Here is an 18,542-nt window from a genome sequence, read left to right on the forward strand (position 1 = left end):
TGAACTGCCAATTCCTAGGGATTATGCTCCTAAATAATAACATTTGGCTCAAGGAAATTCTATTACTCTGGCTTGGGGGAAGCAACAAGAAGGAATTCGAACTTTCTGAAGGGAGGAAGAGGCGGAGGTATTGTTGGTAGGAAACAGAGTGGCACGGGTGTGGGGGTGAGGCCTCTGTACGCTCTTTATGCCCTGAAGCAAGCCCTTAGAGATGCACAATCAATGTGCTTCTTGTCTGGCCGTTTTGTATCGGGAGGGACTTTTTTTTCACACGTGGCTAACTCCATTAAGCTGCTTGGTGATAAGAAATGGGAGGTAAGTGATTTGTGGGGCTGCTGGTATACATGCCCCCCCCTATCCTTTGAGCACAGAAACATTATTTGCTGCTGTATCGTAGCAAATAAGCAGAGCTGGCTTGTGTTTAATAGGATTAAACTGATATGTTTGCTAAGTCAATATCTATATTCTCCAGCATGTTTTTTCCCATTATCTGCACCAGCAACTGTGTGGAAAACAGGGTCGGGGGCCTCAGGTTGGGAAATGATGGCTAAAAGAGCAAACGATCAAACACATACATACAGCACAAGCACAGTTATGTACATCTACACAGACCACAACAGAAAGTACTTGGATGCACACACACACACACCCTCATACACCTATACACACACACACACACACAAACACACCGTGTCCAGCATCTGTAGCACTTTGTCCTGTTCGCAGGAGTCCAGGCCGTCGATGATGACCACCAGACGGGTTTGGTTCTGGGTGAAGCCGTCGATGGCCTTGGCCATCTTAGCCATGAGCTCCACCTCACACTTGAGCACCTGTCAAAGACCACACATTAATGCTCTTCATCTTGAACCTCTACACGTACATGCATGTGTCTGTGTAGGTATGTACTGTTCCCATTAACGTAACTTCCTCCTGAATTGATGCTTATTTTCAAGACTATATCAACGCACATGAATGCATATGTCTATGTATATTATCTCAGTATAAAGTATATACTGTAAATGTGCATATACAGTGTCTAAGCTGTGTCTCCTCACCTTCATGAAGCCCTCGCTCTTGAGCTTGTGCATGCTGTTGATGTTGATGTATGTATGTGTGTGTTTATGTGTGTGTGTATGCGTATGTGTGTGTGTGTGTGTGTGTGTGTGTGTTTGTGCCACATGCCTCACCTTCATGAAGTCCTCGCTCTTGAGCTTGTGCATGCTGTTGATGTTGATGTATGTATGTATATGTGTGTGTTTGTGTATCTGTGTGTGTATATGTGTGTGTGTTTGTGGCCCCTGCCTCACCTTCATGAAGCCCTCGCTCTTGAGCTTGTGCATGCTGTCGGCGGCGCTGTGCAGGCGCTTGCGCTGCGAGTGGAGCACCGAGTCGGCCACCTGCCACCAAGTGCGGCAGTTGAGCAGCACGGCCAGCCCCACCACGCTGGCCATGGCCACCAGCACGCTGGTCACCGTCACGTTCTCCCAGTCGGCCCGGAAGATGGCCAGCAGCGCCAGGCCCGTCACCAGGCAGCCCAGCGTCAACGCAAACAGCACGAAGGACGGCACGCAGCACGTCTTCTTCCACTTCTTGGCTGCGGAAGGATGGGTGACAAAGAGGGGTAAGGAAGGGGGTCATGGGGCAATCACTGTGGCCACTTGGACTTGGACGCAAGAAGGAAAAGTGTGTCTTGGTGTCTGATGTCTTGAAAGGGTAACGTTCTTTATTCGGTATATCTATTTCGCCTTCTGTATAACACATAACATGTTTACTTTGCCACTACCACTATGTGCCAGAACCTGCTTCCTCTCATTTCAATTCACTTCCCATAATTCATAGTTAGAGATTTTTTATTTGAGGAGTTTTATTTGCAATGTTTGTATCTGCATGGCACCGCAGACTTCGCGCTGGTGCACCGTATTGCCCCACAGTACCTTTTGTCTCGTTGTTCTTGAACACCCTGAAGAGCCGGGTGGCCATGAAGCCAAACTCCCTCTCGCAGGCGTCCGACAGCGTGGCGATCATCTCTGCCATGGACGTCTCGCCCCCCACGCTCGACAGACGGTTGTAGTCTGTGAACAGGAACCTGACCCCCGGTGCAGAGACAACAGCAAAGATTTCATGTTACTAAGAAAGCCTGAGGTATGTTACAGAAACTAACGGTGAGGACTTGTTGCAGAGTACTGAGTTGATGACAGATTAAGATGATAGAATTGTCAATATCATCAATGTTAAAGTATTGTGACGATAGACTGACGCAGGTTATGTGTGTATGGTTTATGTGTATATACGCATGTGTGTGTGTTTCCATATCCATAGTAGGTCGTGTCTGCCCTGTTTGCAACAGCAGATCGTGACACTTCATAGGTCATGGTGCAGGTTGAGTATGCCTATGTGTGGGGATCTACCTGACACTTCATAGGTCATGGTGCAGGTTGAGTATGCCTGTGTGTGGGGATCTACCTGACAGGCAGGGCCCGAGTGGTCTGCTCAGGCAGCTCTGGTGCGTTGACAAACATCAGTTTGAGAAGAAGCTCCATGTAGCCTATGTGGCGGGCCAACCCAGTGCTCACCACCCAAGCCCAGTTCCAGCTCTCGCCCTCGCGCCGGCTCCCAAAGTACACCACCACTAAACACACACACATCACCCAACACATCACCCAACACATGCTGAGAGGTGCTCACAGTACTGCAGAGATATGGGATTGGAGACTGCATGGTCGATTACAAGGGATGTTAACAGATTAATCTGAGCAAGCAGGACACTGAACTGATTACAACCCTGGTGCAGTGCTGCCCTCTAGTGATTAGAATATGTAAATGCAACTAGACCAAGCTGATCAATTACATGTAAACAACTAATGAAAAAGCAAATAACAAATACAATTCTAAAGTTATGACTTTCTTTGTAGTCTGAAGAGCAAGCAAAAGGCTTGACCGGATAAATGACAATGCCCCTTCAAATCCTGACCAGTCGTCTCGGGCGGACAGTCTTACCAAAGAAGATGTAGAGGAGGGCCAGCAGGCTGAGGGAGACGGCGATGGCCAGCCGGGGGTCAACAGTGAAGCCCAGGATGAAGGCCACCGAGCCACACAGCAGCAGCGTCAGGATCACCACCAGCCAGGAGAACTGGAACAGGGGCCGCACCTGCTGGCCAGCAAACGTCTTCATCTCATCTGATAAAGAGTGAGAGGGAGGGAGGGAGAGAGAGAGAGAGAGAGAGAGAGAGAGAGAGAGAGAGAAAATGTGGGGAAAGAAGTGGAGAGAAGGCATGAGATACTGAGGACACGTGGAACTCCACGTTATGTGGTGGAGAATGTCTAGAGGGCTTCTGTGAGCTGCCTCATCAAAACGATTCTTTGGTGGGGTTTCATTATCTAGAAAGAGTCTGGGGCATATCTTTAATGTGCTCAACTTTAAAATAGTGGCACGTCCAAAACGGACATCAAACAATGATTCACAAAGGCCAGCATGTTAATGAGCTTCAGTACTGTGCCTTTTGGTGCGTGCCTGGGGGACATTAGGACACCAGAGTGAATGACAGAGAGGGAGAGGTTAAAAAAAGCAGAGACAGAGCGAGAGAGAGAGCGAGAGAGAGAGAGAGAGAGAGATGGATGAAACAAAAACAGTTTTCCCGGCCTTACCCTCCAGTTTCTTGAGCAGGAAGGACTTGCCGCTGCCCCACTGGGCGTACAGGCCCACACAGATGGGCGGCTGCATGGTGGGCTCGCTCAGGATGTCGGCCAGGGCGCTGCTGTACAGGTCGTAGCCCAACATGTCCCCGTCGGCCTCGGAGGGGGACAGGTGCTCTGGGGGACAGAGGGTGACCACAGGGTTAGGAACAGAGAGACAGAGCGGGATTGCTACTCATAACCTCAGCCTGCAAACCCAAATGTGGTTCAACAATACGTCACTTTGTGTTTAAAGGTTAGTATAGAGGACATTTTCGTTCCATTTTCAACAGAGAATAGTGCAGGGTGTTTTGAAATATGTATGCACATAAATAAAATGCATTTTGATGCTGAAATAAATCACAATCATTGAAAATGTATCTACAGCTCATCCTGTCAAATTAAACTGCATTACAGTATGGAAGTCACTGCAAACTTAAACACAAATGTATTATTAAATAATTGTACTGATTAAGTTATCAGTCTGATGCTGTTACAGTGACAGAGCCCCATGCACTGATGTACATGGAGCATGCTACTCACTGGCTCCAAAGATCTGCGTAAGGATGCTCTTCTGGTGGGTGCAGTCGATGTTGTAAGGGGTCTCGCCCTCCTTGTTGGGCCGGTAGAGAAGGCGGCCATCCTTTGGGTTCCGCAGCAAGAGCTCAGCCAACTTCCTGCTCCGCCCCCGTATAGCTATGTGGAGGGCAGTGTCTCCTTTCTGATTAGAAGAACAACACACATTTAATCTACCCAGCATACTTGGCTCATTGCTTATTGTTAGTGTGTACAGATTTTGAACTAGACATAGCTACAGAGGTGTGAGGATGTGATGAAACACCAGGATCTGTGAGGGCATCGTACCTTATCCACAGCGGACACTCTGGCTCCTTTGTCCAGGAGCAGCTCCACAATCTCAATGTTCCTCATCTTGGTGGCCTTGATCAGGGGGGTCTCAGCATCCTGGTAATATTAGGGCATCACATTCTGGAAGTTAAGTGTGTGTGTGTGTGTGTGTGTGTGGTAGGGGGTGCTGTGCCTACTGACTCTAGAGGGATTGTGGTTGGGGTATCTACTGTCTTCAGTTTGTTCTACTGAATGCAAGTTTGTTTTGAGTGCTACTAAATGGCTATCCACTGTAGAAGGGGTTAAAGTGGCTTTACATACTGAGGTTGAGCATACTGACTACAGCTACTAATGGGGTAGGCCTACTGCATCTTTACAGGTCGTTACGGTTACTACATCTTCAGACTGTACGTTTCTATGGCAACTATGCCCTCTGACTGCAAGTTGCTAAGGTTACTATCTCCTCTGAAAACAGGTTGTTATGGTTAATCCATGGACTGACTGATTGTGCGTGGTTGTTGTGTCCTTTGTTGTGGAGTTGTTATGGCTGGTGTGTGTCTGCAGGCAGTAAGCAGATGGTGAGGCTCACCTTGGTGCAGGCCTCTGTGTCAGGGTTACACTGCAGGATGTCTCGTACCATGGTGGCATTGCCCTTCTCCACAGCCCAATACAGAGCAGTCTTGCTATCCTAAAAACCCACCACAACGGTGCATACAAACCCATCAGAGGACCATTAATAAGATTGATTCAAATGCAGATGATTCAAATGCAGATGAACAAAGTCAAGCTTGGCTCTGTATCCTCATTAGAAGCATAACAAATCACTTCAAATGGTATCAAAAGAACTGATGGCTTAGCAGACAAAGCAATTAATTGATATATAACAATTTGCACAGTGCCTTTACACAGATTGATTAAACAGGTACAAGATTGAGGTTTAAAGACAGATCTATCAGTCATATGACCGGTGACAATGGTGGAGGATTGTGTGCATCCAAGTGCTAGAGCCGTGAGCTTTGGTACAGCAGACCTTATACTGTCCAGAAGCTGCCCCCAAGTATCAGGATTTCATACAGATCTGAGAACAGTTACAGAAGGGTGCTATACCTGCCCTCTGACGTCAATGTCAGCGTATTTGTTCAGCAGGGCTCGCACAATGTCCACTTGGCCTCCTCTGACTGCTGCGATCAGCACAGTGTCCCCACTCTGGCAACAAATAGAAGAAGTCGGTAAACATGACTTGAGACAGTGTGGAGGCATGAGGTGTGTGGAGAATGTGGAGAGTGTGAGTCATGGCATCCAACATCTGGAGCTCAGCCTCTGGAGGATGACACAACTGCAAGATGTTGCACCGAGTCAGTGTGTGAGGGAATGCACAAACTTCTCGGTGTGTGTGTGTGTGTGTGTGTGTGTGTGTGTGTGTGTGTGTGTGTGTGTGTGTGTGTGTGTGTGTGTACGTGTACGTGTGCATGTTATAAAATCTGCATCTTTCACCTAGCCTACTGTGGTGATAAATGGCTCCAAATCCAGCAGGATCCTAAATGATCTAAGTGTGTGTACACATCTAACCATACACAAAGTGTGTGCGCGTGTGTGTGTGTGTGTGTGTGTGTGTGTGTGCACATCTAATCCCACTCGTCTAACCCTGTCTGGTATGTTGACGTAGGTCCCCATGTCCAGCAGGTCCTGCACGATCTCCGTGTGGCCCTCGATGGCGGCGATCATGAGGGCGGTGTTGCCGTCCTTCTCCGTCATGTTGACATTGGGGTTCCTCTTCAGCAGCTCCTTCACCACGTTAGTGTAGCCTCCCTTCACCGCCACGATCAGGGCCGTCATGGAGTTCTACGGGACGACGACACAGCTTAGGGACTTAATTGGAATATTCAGTGAAATAGTATTTGAAAATAATATCAAGCATTACACCGATATGATACTGTAGTTTTACACTATGCGAGTGCTCCAAAGGTGATCAAATATAGAGGAAACACAGAGAGCACATACCGCCCCTTCCTGGTCCGCATCAGCACCGTTCTCCAGCAGGTGCGTCACGCACTCATAGTGGCCCTTCCTGGCAGCCCAAATCAGAGGGGTGGTACCATACTGACAACAAGATGTTCAGATATTTAGTTCATTACACAAATGGTAACACAACCAATATTAAGATCACAGAGAACATTAGAATTAAAAAGACATTGCCAATCGACACATCTCTGTGGTAGTTTTGAAAGCTGTGTTTGTGGTCTAGAGGGGAGGGGGCTGGTCACCTTGTCAGAGCAGTTGACTTTGGCCCCATGTTCCAGGAGGAGATGGACGATCTCAGCATGGCCTCGCCCCGCTGCCCAGATGATGGGGTACACGCTGTACTGCTCGGAGAGGAGAGGAGAGGACGAACCACACAGATGCACAGACAGACAGACTCAAAGGCATACTCTTAAACTCTGCAGATGCTGGCTTTTTCACAAGTTCACAAGGTTCATGGTTTTTGATTTAGACATTTTCTACACACTCGCACAAAACCTAAATAACTAAAGGGGTTATTCACAGGTGAAAACTGCAGGAGATCTGACAGGGAAATCACCTTTTGACAACTTGACTAATATTACCTCAGCAGACTTTTTAATGTGTACATGCAGATAGCAGTCTATCAGAAAGGTCTTCTCCAGGGGGCTATTTTGTTGTTATGTTATGTGTTTTATGTCCTATGCACCAACCACCAAGATCATTTCCTGTATATGTAAATATACTTGGCCATTAAAATAATTCTGATTCTGATCTGATTCTGACCTTTTAAGTAAATATCTACAGCTTTATCTAAATAGGCCAGCTGAAGACAAAGCCGAATTATACAAAATAATTAAATAGTTTAAAATGTATGAAATGACAACTGCTCCCTTCGTAATGTCTTTACTCTTCATTTTGAAACTAAGAAATGAGGAAGATGGCTGCTGTGAGTCATGGTTGTGTGGGCATATGTACCTGACCAGTGATGTTGGCGTTGGCACCTTTCTCCAGTAGCAGGAGTGCTACCTCTGTCCGACCCTTATAGGCAGCCCACATGAGAGCAGTCCAGCCTCCCTAATCACACACACACACACACACACACACACACACACAGGTCAGTTTCATGCGTAAAATGCGTATGAACATTTGTACGCACACACACACAAGCACAAGTAAACAACATCTCTATCGATGTCATGATTCTCCGTAGCTCCTGTGACACTGGATCATCCTCAAGCATCTCCCCGACTCGTGGGAGCCAAAACGCATGAATGCTCAAATTGCAGACGACCCACAGCTGCCTGTAAGCCAGTTATTTTTACCACAGCGCGACACACAGGCACCAGAGACCAGAGACCAGAGACCACACCTAACCCCCAAAAGAGCCTAGGCAACAGTCACCATAATGGAAATGCTCTGACTCAGTCATACATATGCATTTCACATCTTTTGTCATTTTGTGAGCACTCTTAAATTATGAGTTCAGACTTTGAGTATATTTTGGGAAATAATTCTTTTTTTTTTGTTGTTCTTTTCAATTTGTGTGTATCCGGTGCATGAGAGGAGTACGGTCAAACTACACTGCCTATCTATGATCAACACAATTCATTTGTGAGCAGGAATCCTATTTGGAAGAGTTCAGTACGGTAAGCGCTGGATTAATGCACTAAAGACAGGCAGCCAGAAGTCAACTCAATTAGGTCGGAAGTGGAGAAATCATATTGTGGGAAATCTAATCCCCCTGCCTATCCGTTTCATGGCTAATGGATGAATAATCTAAAATCTATCAAACCAATACTGGCATCAAACAGGAAAACACATTTCTTCTCTGACTATTGGTAACAACACAACAACAGTGAAATAAGTTACACAATTCGAAGAAAACCAACTTGTGTGTAGTTCAAAACGTCATGTGTTAATAATAGCTCCGTTTAAGTGTTCAAGTATTCTAGTAAACAAGTACTTAGGACATACTGTGTATACTGTGGCAGTTAGAATATTTTTAGAACATCCCCGTCAGCTCTCACCATGTCTCGGTTCTCCAGGTTGGCATTGTTGGCCAGGAGCTCCTTCACCACATCTATGTGCCCCTCCTTAGCAGCCGATATCAGAGCAGTCCAGCAATCCTGTTCGTGAACACCAAACAGAAAGACAGAAAACGTTACCACCACCACTACAACAGGGCTACCAACATTACAACGACAATGCTAACCTGAGGCTTCCCTGCTCCCGTGTCTAATGGTGAGGTCAGGCTGCACCTACCAGCTGGTCATACCAAGTGCTCATGGATGCTGAGGCGAGATGCAATTGTTTTATCCAATTACTGAGAGAGGAGAAACAGCGCTGAAGCCGGATAGTGAAGAGATAAAGTGACAGAGAGAGGCAGTCTGGTTATCTTACTGTTTGCCTCGGAGTGTTTTGGCTACAGGGTTGTAATTGTGTGTGTTTGACGTGGCTACTGCAGGTTGCCACCCGGTTGTTTACCTTAGGGAGCACGGACTGCCTGCCAATTAAAGATGACGGGGCCTGACCACAATGAGTTCACACAACAAAAATCTCGCAATCAGTTCAACTCCAACATCAGTACACTGTGAGATGACCAAGGGATACTCATAGTCTTCTCTTCTCCAGGACAAAAACAAATCATCTTTAGGATGGTGAATCATTGCTCAAATCTTATGCAAAACTATCTTTGCTTAGTCTCTGGGACAAAGGTCCATTCATGTGATCTTTCAAAATGTAAGCCTCAGCTTTTGTGACAGCAACTTTGTGGCTACTGTGGATGTCCCAATCTGAACTGCTGCCAGTGCAGTTTCATACCACCAGAGTTGATTCTACACCAAAGAGCTACTATAAAGTCAAAATAGGCCAAGTCATGAATCAGGTGGTAAATGTATATTGTATATAATTGAATAATGGTTTGCTATTAAGATACATTGCAAGTTACCATACCACATCATCCAGGTTAATATTGGCCCCCCTCCTTATGAGCTCCTGTACGATCTCCAGGCTGCCCTGCTCTGCTGCCACCATCAGGGGAGTCTGGCCATTCTGACAAGCAAAAGGATAATCAAACAGGTCAATTCAGTATGTTTCTGTATCACTGCATCAGCCTACTGAGGTTAACAAAACTTAGTTTTTTGTTACAGTACTGTATTTTCATGAATAGCTTCTTAATTGGGATGAAAAACTCACAACTCGTATTTGAGACGATGCATTTTGGTTTAAATGTTTGAAAAAAAACCTGCAATTAAAACAGCCCCTTGCTGTGTCACATGGAGGTCCCCTGTGCCATTCAGCTGATCATACCCCTCCCCGACGTCCAACCCCAGCTTACGTACATCACTTCTGCTGTCCACTTCCCTGAACTTCTCCAGGTGTGCTCTGATGGCAGGTAGGTTCTCCTCCTCCACGTAGCTAAACAGACTCTGAATGGCCAGAGTGGTGGTTTTGAGGGACGTGGTGGTATCCATGGCGACCACTTCTTCAGATTAACCCCTGTAAAAAGCACATAAGAGAAAGCGGAGCAGGCCACACTGAGTGCAAAGGACAGAAACCGAAAGGACATGAACTTTCTTCATTCATTTGTTACAACTCTCCCTCTCCGGTCAACCTTATGGCTCGCTCATCCATCACAAAGCCAGACGAATCTGATTATGTAGCCGACCTACTTGAGTTATCTGGGACAGAGTGTGAGACACGCGAGTGGAGCGGTCCTGAGCTCTCCGTTGTTGTCTTGGCCCGCAAAATGAATGCATACAAAGTAATAATGCAGAATTATTGCTTTCCTGGCGAAGGCCAATTACAGCGGGATTCATTTTGAGACTCCGCTCACGATGTAGCCAATTATTTTGCAAACCTTCCCCCTAGTAAATTTGGAGTTACGAGCAGTAGAGAAGTACAGCTTCCAAGCAATTTGTTGCTGCACTTATAAGTCTGTTGTTTCTCTGAGACTCTGGGAGCGGTAAACCTCTTAGAGCATTTTAGCAAAGGCCATGTGCAGGCCACATAATGACTGAGGAAAGTGTGTGTGTGTGTGTGTGTGTGTGTGTGTGTGTGTGTGTGTAAAAACATGTGTGCATGTATGTATGTGTGTAGGCTGCACCTCTGGCTCATCAGGCTTTTAGTGGTGCAGAAGGCAGTGCATTATCAAGGAACCGCAAACATTGAAGAACCACAGAATCAATTTCCTTCTCAAACTCAAGAAAATGTGTCACTAATATCTGCTGGTATAAAGTCCCTTAAAACGTTGCAGGTCCTTTGAACAGATTTTATCTATAATTTATGCTATTCTGAACATTACAACTTTAGAGGGACTTCACAAATAGGATAGCTATTTTAACATTTAAATCTATTCAGAAGGGAAATAAATCCAGCCTACTCTGAGCTGACTGAAGCAGGGAGTAAAACCAATCTGATTTCACTGTGCACCTAAGTAAATCTGTCATTTGATCTCTGCCTTTTGTGTGTTAAGGAACCTAAATGTGTAACTGGTGATGAGCAATTCTCATGCGCTGTTTAGAAACTTCCTTAAAACAAGGCTGTCGATGCTTTTCCCTTCCCAGTGTCTTTCTGTGGCTGTTGTGCCTCCAGTATAGGCTAACATGTTATGTTTCTTCATTCTGAATCCAAAGCAGTAGAAGCTGCTACATTTCAGCTAAAGTAGGAACACACAGCATTTTTAGAAGAAAAAAAAGGAGAAACCGTCCAGGGACTGAAACACTATCTGCTGTAGCTACACAGCAATAAAGAACAGTAGCCTGTAATAAAGTGACAGTCCTATCTTTCAAGATTAGCACTTGTGTTTTCTCCTTCTGTGATCATCTTCCTGTCGAGAAACATGTGACCCAAAGCCACTGCCTTTCAGTCACCCACCTTCATCTGTTACAATGTCATCACTTGCAGTGGTGGCATTAAACACTGAACCGTGAAGGAGACCGAAAAGCCCTCCTCTAAATCTGCTAAATTTCACTATTAGGCAAGTAGTTATTGCTGATAAGGCATCTCAGCCTTATCTGTACGGCAGCAAGAATCACTAAGAGCGTTTCTGTCCACTTTGATAACCATTAACTTACCCCTTCAAGTATGACAATAACAACAAGTCTTTCTATCAAAACTCTACAGTGTCAACAGGATGAAAGAGAAGCCTCCTTTGTTTACAGCTCAGGCTTTCTGCTGACACACCCTTTAGCAGCACAGCTGCCCTCCTGGGGGGACAATGCGTGGAGAGGGCCAATCAATGTGCAGTCAGCTCCCTGCGCTCCACACTGATTGAATGGGGGCCAACCTTCATCCCCCTCCACACAGTCACCCCCTTACGACACACATATACAAAAAAAAACAAAGAAAGACAGCAGATAATCCACATGTCGCCTGCACAGACTGACTGGATTGCAGTGACACTTCAACCTAAAACATCAGTGTAGCCAAAGACAGCCTCTTACCTCCAGTTCCAAGTTGTGCTGTGCTCTCTGAGCTGTTCAGTGTCTTGCTCTTTGTGTGCTGTCACTCAATCTGAGTACAAAACGGCACCCCTCCTCTCAGCATCACTGAGTGCTATGAATGATGTATGAGAAGGGAGCAAAACGCCCAGTCCCGTACCACACCCACATCCACACAATGTCAATGACCCACTGGGCACAGGCGCCGGATTAGCATATACATGTTCCACTAATAAATCTGTGGCAGCTTTTTGGTTGAGCTGTAACACTGCACATTTCCTCTTTTTTGTCACCTTCAGGGGCAATACATCTGAAAGGCTTAAATGTGAATAGGGTCTGATTAATTAAACTATGGAAAGATGAGAGATAATCGCTATCCATATCCTATCATGTCCTTAAAGGCCGGAGTAACATACAATTTCGCCATTGCCCTTATATAAAACATATGGAAAACATACGACTGGGACATGCTACATTAGACAGACACCGTTTTTTTTTTGGGAAGAGATGCAGCCCGCACAGATTTAGCAACATCTCAAAATATACACGGCTGGTTAGGCCTGTCATGCGGGCGTAAAGCTGCTGAGAAGACATTTCCATTGGACAATATTTGCTTGGCACACCATCCATTTCCTCAACAACAGAGAAGTCAAGAGGCCGATTTTGAACAAAACAATGGTAAAAACTTTTAACCCCACGCACACTAGCTAGGCTGCTGTCACTTAAGACGTGCGTTTCATTTTAAAAATAGAATACACCTGAGACGCTGACAGTTGAAACGTTGCCTCAACGTTTACTTCCAAAGTCCGTGCAATACTTTTTTTTTTAATTCTCATGGACCAAGCCGTGTCTGTACTGCTGCCCGTCTCAACCATGCCTGGTCGAACGATAGCCTACATATCTGCGCGAGCAACATGACAACTTATCGTGTGTCATTAACAGTTTAAAATAAATAATTCACGCATGTGGTTATGCATCATTGTAGTTAGCTGACAATAGCCTAGACACGACTTATTAAGCGCAAGACTTCTCAGTCAGGACAAAGTGATTTAAAAATGATGAAAGGCGATTTGAAAAATACAAATATTTCGACTACCCCAAAGACTTCAACACAACTCGGTGAAACTTTTGCAGCTAAGTTACTTCAAGAGAAGTCGATGTTAGAGTTAGCCCAACAGGTACTTTGCGAAAGGCTGCAGAGCTCGTGACAATCATATAAGAAGGAATAAATCAATGTCACGTTACCTATTTCAAGAAGAAATGCCAAGGTTGCACCAAAATTCAATCCATAGGAGAGAAATTGCTTTCTTCAGATTATTATTCTTATTCACTCTGTTTCTTGTTGTGGCTATCATGCGATACTTAAGGAGCCAGCCATTTTGTTCGAGAGAGGGGTGGCCCAAATACATTTCGACTGCACCCGTCTCCGCCTACTGTAAGAGAGTAGGTGTGGCAAAGGCACTTGATCAGTGCAGCCTGCTGTTTAGTTCGAGATCAGTGACTGTAGTTGATGTTCGAGACCAAAGAATTCCCAATTAACAATTAGCGTTGTATGTTTGTCATAACACAATTTGATAAATCTGTTTTTGATAGTTTGTCTTCACAGGTGAGAAACGACGTACGGCCATATAGCCAACTGCACACCCCAAACAACCTAAATCATTATTCACGATGTAGGTCTATGTTGGGATAAAAACACATATCAGTAACGGTCAATGTGAAAAAATGAGTATTTTAATCAGCTGGTTTAACTGCCAAGAAACACATCAACAAACACTGTCCAGAATACAAATGACACGTTTAGACAAAAGGTACAAATGTCCCTACACAGCCACACAAATGTTACAAATAAAGCATTGTTACCATAAAGTATAAAATAGTTAATGAATCACAGTGTTGACAAAAGTGACAATTATCTGAGAACACACCATCACCACAATACATTTTGTAAGTAAAATGACTGGCATAACTGTCACTCAATTTAAAAAATCCACCTCCCAAAAAAAAGTGAATTCAGGGAAGCCAAATTTGGGCTCCTAATTGTTAAGTTGTTCTAGTCAAGGTGGTCTGTTTGTGAACGTTTTACTGCTCAGATAGTCTCCCCCCTTTAAGAACTGTTACTGAAGCACTTGGGTTTTCCACACCAATCTACACTGACTTTTGAACCTGTGTTTTTTTTTATCCAGCACTGAAATAATCCACCACAAAAACTGTTCAACCATCATAGGCTCTCTCTATCCTTTAGGCTTGCACCAGGAACTATGGCCCAGTTTAGTCACTGGGGTATTGATGTGGTTTGGCCTAGTCTTGAGTGAGTCTAGAAAGACAATTGGCTATTGGGACAGAGTCGAGGAGGAGGGAATGAGTGACAAATATGTGTGGCCGCCTTTGAGCACCCAGACAAAATAAATCCCAGTGCACTTGTTCATCCAAAAGTATCTGAATCAGCAGTCCTGTGACAGAGCCCATAGATTAATACAGATTAACAACATGGCAAACAGTAGAGTCTGATATCGGGGTAGTACGAAATAACAGTAATACAAATTCAGTTTTCAGTTCAGGAAAAAAACACACAATTGAGTGGGGTGGGGGGTGGTTCCCCAATTAAAATACATCAGCATTAATATCTTCATGTATTTTATTATATATTTCTTTAGGGTTGACAGTTGAGGGTTGTTTTTCCACACAAAAACACGCATGGTATGTTCCTGAACAGGGGTTGACAGCACTGTCACACATACAGACACACACACACACAGACAGGCACACACACACACACACACGTAAGGACAATGCCTCCTTCCTTACAAATGACTGAGACAGTGGAGCAAAAGGCCATAGTTTAGAGGCCAGATTAGCGAAGGGCTAGGCAGTATGTCTCTACCCTCAGTCCTCTCATCATTAGAAACCCTGTCATGACACCCAGTGTTGAATGTGACAGTCTGGGGCGATTGTAAAAGTGGCCGGCGACACAGCTAATGACCTCACATATGGCTGGACCAGTTGTCCCCCGTCCTCCGTCAGCTTCCCTTTGGGCCTCAGTTGTGTTCCTTTACATTGCTCTGGCAGTTAATCTGTTTAGCACTATTTGTTTTTCTTTCAATCATAGCAAAAGTGCACAAAAAGAATAAAGGAACAGAAACAATGGGGGAGAGAGAACTCTCCATTTTTCCTCTTATTTTCTCCGTTTTCACACGTAACATCTAAAAATAATTCTCTCTTGTATTCTTATTTATTCCACCAAATAAATCAGACTCTCTCCAAAAGTTCTTTGATAGAAATCTCTCCACCTAGTCTAACCCACAAAAAAGCGTTCGTTTGCGAGACTTTCAGATTTTGAATCTTTGTTTTTTCTTTTTTTATATATTGACATAAAACATTTGTGCGCCTCCTGTGATTTGGCACTTTGGACATTCCTATCAGTTTTGCATTGATATGCTGGTTGGTGTGGTCAGTGCACTCCTTGTCTTTCTGAGTCACATGTAGTATGAAGTATTTCCCTTCCTAAGGGTTTGACCACCCCTGGAAATGATAACAGAATTAACACAGAACCAATTAAACAGACCAAGAGAGGTGCTGATTAAACATAAACATTAAGAACCGAATAAGGTAGGGTCAGGTCAGTTATATCAACATCAAGAGCTACTGGAGTAAGTATTTTGAGGTGCTCTTTTCTTCACCAACAAAGAGGAATAGGTGCTTCCACACCTGAGCAGCTGCAACAACTCCAAGCATCCTTCCACCAAGAACACCCCGAGAATGTAATCTGAACCAGTGGAATAGAGAGCGTGCCTTGTGGCACATGGATACAGTAATGTAATGCAGTCTTGACATCACTCATACTATTACATACCTGGTGCCGACATGGCAGGTACCAATGATTCGTTAAGATGATTAGGCGCTGAGGTCCAGTGTGACAGTACATCACTGTGATTTAAAAAAGATAATAGAAAAAAAAAAACAGATCTGGGAAGAAAGAACAAGGCCTTGGGCTTTTGAGGGGAGTCATATTGCCTCTCATTTATGGGGCCAAAACTATGATATAAAAAGCTAACGTTTTTAGGTTTCCAAAGGGTTGGGCAATATGAAAAAAACCCTACGTTGCCAAACCACGCGTACATTCTCTAATAACAATATTAGATGTATCTAAATACAAACAAGAATAGTTTTTTTCTCCCTAACATACATTGTACAAATTTACAAATCTTAAAGATCACTGCAGAGCAAATATAAATTTGTGATAAACATTCAAACTGAATTGGGCCTTAAATGTGTTGTAATATCCCAGTGAAATTGGACTCTGTGAGCACTGGAACTTTGAGAACCCTGAGGAAACCAAACATGACTGATATGGTTCACGCTTAACCCCGTAAATCAAAAGCCCTTGAAAAACGAAAGAAAAATTGCTTTCAGATGATGATAATGATGACGACACTCCCTTTCTAACACCCACCATCCACCATCATCATCATCATCGTCATCATCATCATCATCACCATCACCACTTTTGGCCAAAAAAAAAGAAAGAAAGCAGCTGATATGGATGAAAGTGGAAAAACAGCACAGCAGAGAAAAAAAAAAAAACACCGGAAATAAACAAACATTGAGATAATTTCCTAAGGCCTGTTTGAAATTGGCATCGAACAAAAAAAATAAAAATAAAGATAATTTCTTTCATTACAAACCTGTTTTTTGTGTAGGCCTCTCAACGTCTAAAACAGAGGGCACATTGTTCGTGTGACAATGACAGAAACCCTCTACGTGCGCTAACTTGCCTACCAGTCAACACACACCCATTCTTCTGGGAGAGAGGCAGGAATAGACACCTGCTTCTAAAGCCATCTCAAGCTCAGTACATAGAGGGTTTAAGGCAACTTCAGAAACACTTTAACGGTCCTCTCCATCTCTTTTCCCTGCCCTGGAAATGGTCGCCCTGTCCCGAGATTAGTGTAATCACTTAATATTCACTTATATATTTCACACCAGCTTGCTCTCGTCTCATTCACTCTCGTTCGGCATGGTCACCACCACAAGCATCTTGCTCAGGTCCGTTCCACAGATTAGTCGTTTAGGAGCCCAAAGCATGATCGCAGTGGCCACTGCTACTGGAAGGTTGACTGCTCTGCTTTTGTTTTCTGATGTGTCTGTTCATCTGGTTACGTTTGTTGCTTGGTTGGTTGGTTGGTTGGTTCTGCCTGTCTGGTCCATTCAGGTTGAGGACGAGAACTGTCAGCACTCTCGTAGTGTTCAGAACAAGTTCTCCCCCCACCTGCGTCGGTGTATGTCTATGTGTGTGTGCATGTGTGTGAGACTGTGTGTATTTGTGTGTGTGTGTGTGTGTGTGTGTGTGTGTAAGTGTGTCTGTGAGAAGGAGCTGGGGAATGGAGATGGCCTCTCCCCCACTCATGTGGTTTTCTGCTTCTGGTTGCAGTTGCTGTCTGTGTTGAGGAGGCTGCTGCTGCTGCTGCTGCTGCTGCTGTCCATAGTGCCGTCCTGAACTGGGCTCTGGTGCAGGCTGTTCTGCTGCTGCACTTTCTGCCGCTGCTGCCTGGGCTTCACGGGCAGGGCCAGCACCACCAGCAGACAGGCCAGGTGCATGCAGCAGTACCACGACCTGAGGACACAACACACAACACACACAATACTCAACACGCAGCATGGATGGCTTTATAAATCCATAGAGAGCGGTCTGAGAGCAGAGGGCAATGGAGACCAGGTACCTTCAGCACAAACCGAAATCATCAGCACATCACAAGTCTAGGTACATGTAGTCTAGTATGCGAGTCTGACAGAGTGAAACTAAGTTATTGGTCATAGACAGGTTATTGCATGTCTTTGGACAACAAACATGTCATACATCAAGACAAGACATTTCCTTGCACGTTACTGTAGCACACACTGATTTCTGGATTTGACACTTTTTAAAATCCTTAAATGGGGCACCTATCTACTTCAAGCTTTATGTGGATTTCCTCGCGACATGCTGAAAGCTGTACATTCTCCCGCCGGGTGTTAATGGGGGCCTGTCTCACTAAGGAGGGATGGAGAACACTGCCCTCTCTCAGCACTTCTGGCTGGGTTCCTTCCCGCTGTCAAAGCCCATTTCGTCCAGCCCTCACCAATCACAGCCTCGCTGCCAAATGCTGCCTGTGTCCTCCCGCTTGTCCAGTCTTTAACAAGAGTGCTTTACATTGTCCTCCGCTGATTTAATAACGTGGAGATACCACCGCAGATTTGTTTTACCTCACTGGCGGCCTCCAGTGCGAGTGTCGGGGCCAATCGTTTAATGGCCCGGTCCAACGAATAAGCCCTTATCTCTGACTGCGCATTTAAACTGTCTCGTTAACGAGAGGGAACGCTAATGCTCCCTCTCGTTCACCCTCGCGCCCAAGCGCGCATTAGTGATGCACCCAACTCAATGGCCATCAGAGCTTTCCGCTCACCGGCAGTGAAATTACAAAGGGCCTAGGGAGGGTCTCTAAGAGGTTTTCAGGGCTACAAACTTTGTGACCTCGGTGAACCAACATGCATTAGAGGGTGGCTTGCTTTCCCCCCAAAATGAACGTTTCTCTGCTATGGGTG

The 18,542-nt window shown here is 45.0% G+C and overlaps 2 protein-coding genes across 8 annotated transcripts in view; both read right to left on the minus strand.

Moving 5' to 3' along the window:
• kidins220a (kinase D-interacting substrate 220a) overlaps window positions 1-13,400 on the minus strand; it is a 45,625-nt gene extending 32,225 nt beyond the window's left edge. For 3 of the 7 annotated variants that reach the window (XM_031579830.2, XM_012823382.3, XM_012823376.3), the window contains exons 1-18: window positions 13,206-13,399; window positions 9,861-10,017; window positions 9,472-9,570; window positions 8,547-8,645; window positions 7,495-7,593; window positions 6,783-6,881; window positions 6,520-6,618; window positions 6,163-6,360; window positions 5,626-5,724; window positions 5,108-5,206; window positions 4,537-4,635; window positions 4,216-4,393; window positions 3,646-3,810; window positions 2,998-3,177; window positions 2,464-2,629; window positions 1,935-2,086; window positions 1,308-1,594; window positions 690-830 (exon numbers count right to left, since the gene is read on the minus strand). In XM_031579830.2, the coding sequence (XP_031435690.1) occupies window positions 690-830; window positions 1,308-1,594; window positions 1,935-2,086; window positions 2,464-2,629; window positions 2,998-3,177; window positions 3,646-3,810; window positions 4,216-4,393; window positions 4,537-4,635; window positions 5,108-5,206; window positions 5,626-5,724; window positions 6,163-6,360; window positions 6,520-6,618; window positions 6,783-6,881; window positions 7,495-7,593; window positions 8,547-8,645; window positions 9,472-9,570; window positions 9,861-9,992 (2,391 nt within the window). In that variant the 5' untranslated portion in view covers window positions 9,993-10,017; window positions 13,206-13,399. Of the gene's footprint in view, window positions 1-689; window positions 831-1,307; window positions 1,595-1,934; window positions 2,087-2,463; window positions 2,630-2,997; window positions 3,178-3,645; window positions 3,811-4,215; window positions 4,394-4,536; window positions 4,636-5,107; window positions 5,207-5,625; window positions 5,725-6,162; window positions 6,361-6,519; window positions 6,619-6,782; window positions 6,882-7,494; window positions 7,594-8,546; window positions 8,646-9,471; window positions 9,571-9,860; window positions 10,160-10,190; window positions 10,546-11,963; window positions 12,034-13,205 lie in introns of those variants that run through there. The other 4 variants (XM_031579828.2, XM_012823368.3, XM_031579829.2 and 1 more) reach the window with 4 other exon arrangements.
• A 272-nt stretch (window positions 13,401-13,672) lies between these two features.
• mboat2a (membrane bound O-acyltransferase domain containing 2a) overlaps window positions 13,673-18,542 on the minus strand; it is a 61,926-nt gene continuing 57,056 nt past the window's right edge. Inside the window, exon 13 of the mRNA XM_012823129.3 lies at window positions 13,673-17,574. Coding sequence (XP_012678583.2) covers window positions 17,364-17,574 — 211 coding nt within the window. The 3' untranslated portion in view covers window positions 13,673-17,363. The remainder of the gene's footprint in view (window positions 17,575-18,542) is intronic.

This window comes from Clupea harengus, chromosome 14 (assembly GCF_900700415.2).
Source record: "Clupea harengus chromosome 14, Ch_v2.0.2, whole genome shotgun sequence".
NCBI classification, from domain to species: Eukaryota; Metazoa; Chordata; class Actinopteri; order Clupeiformes; family Clupeidae; genus Clupea; species Clupea harengus.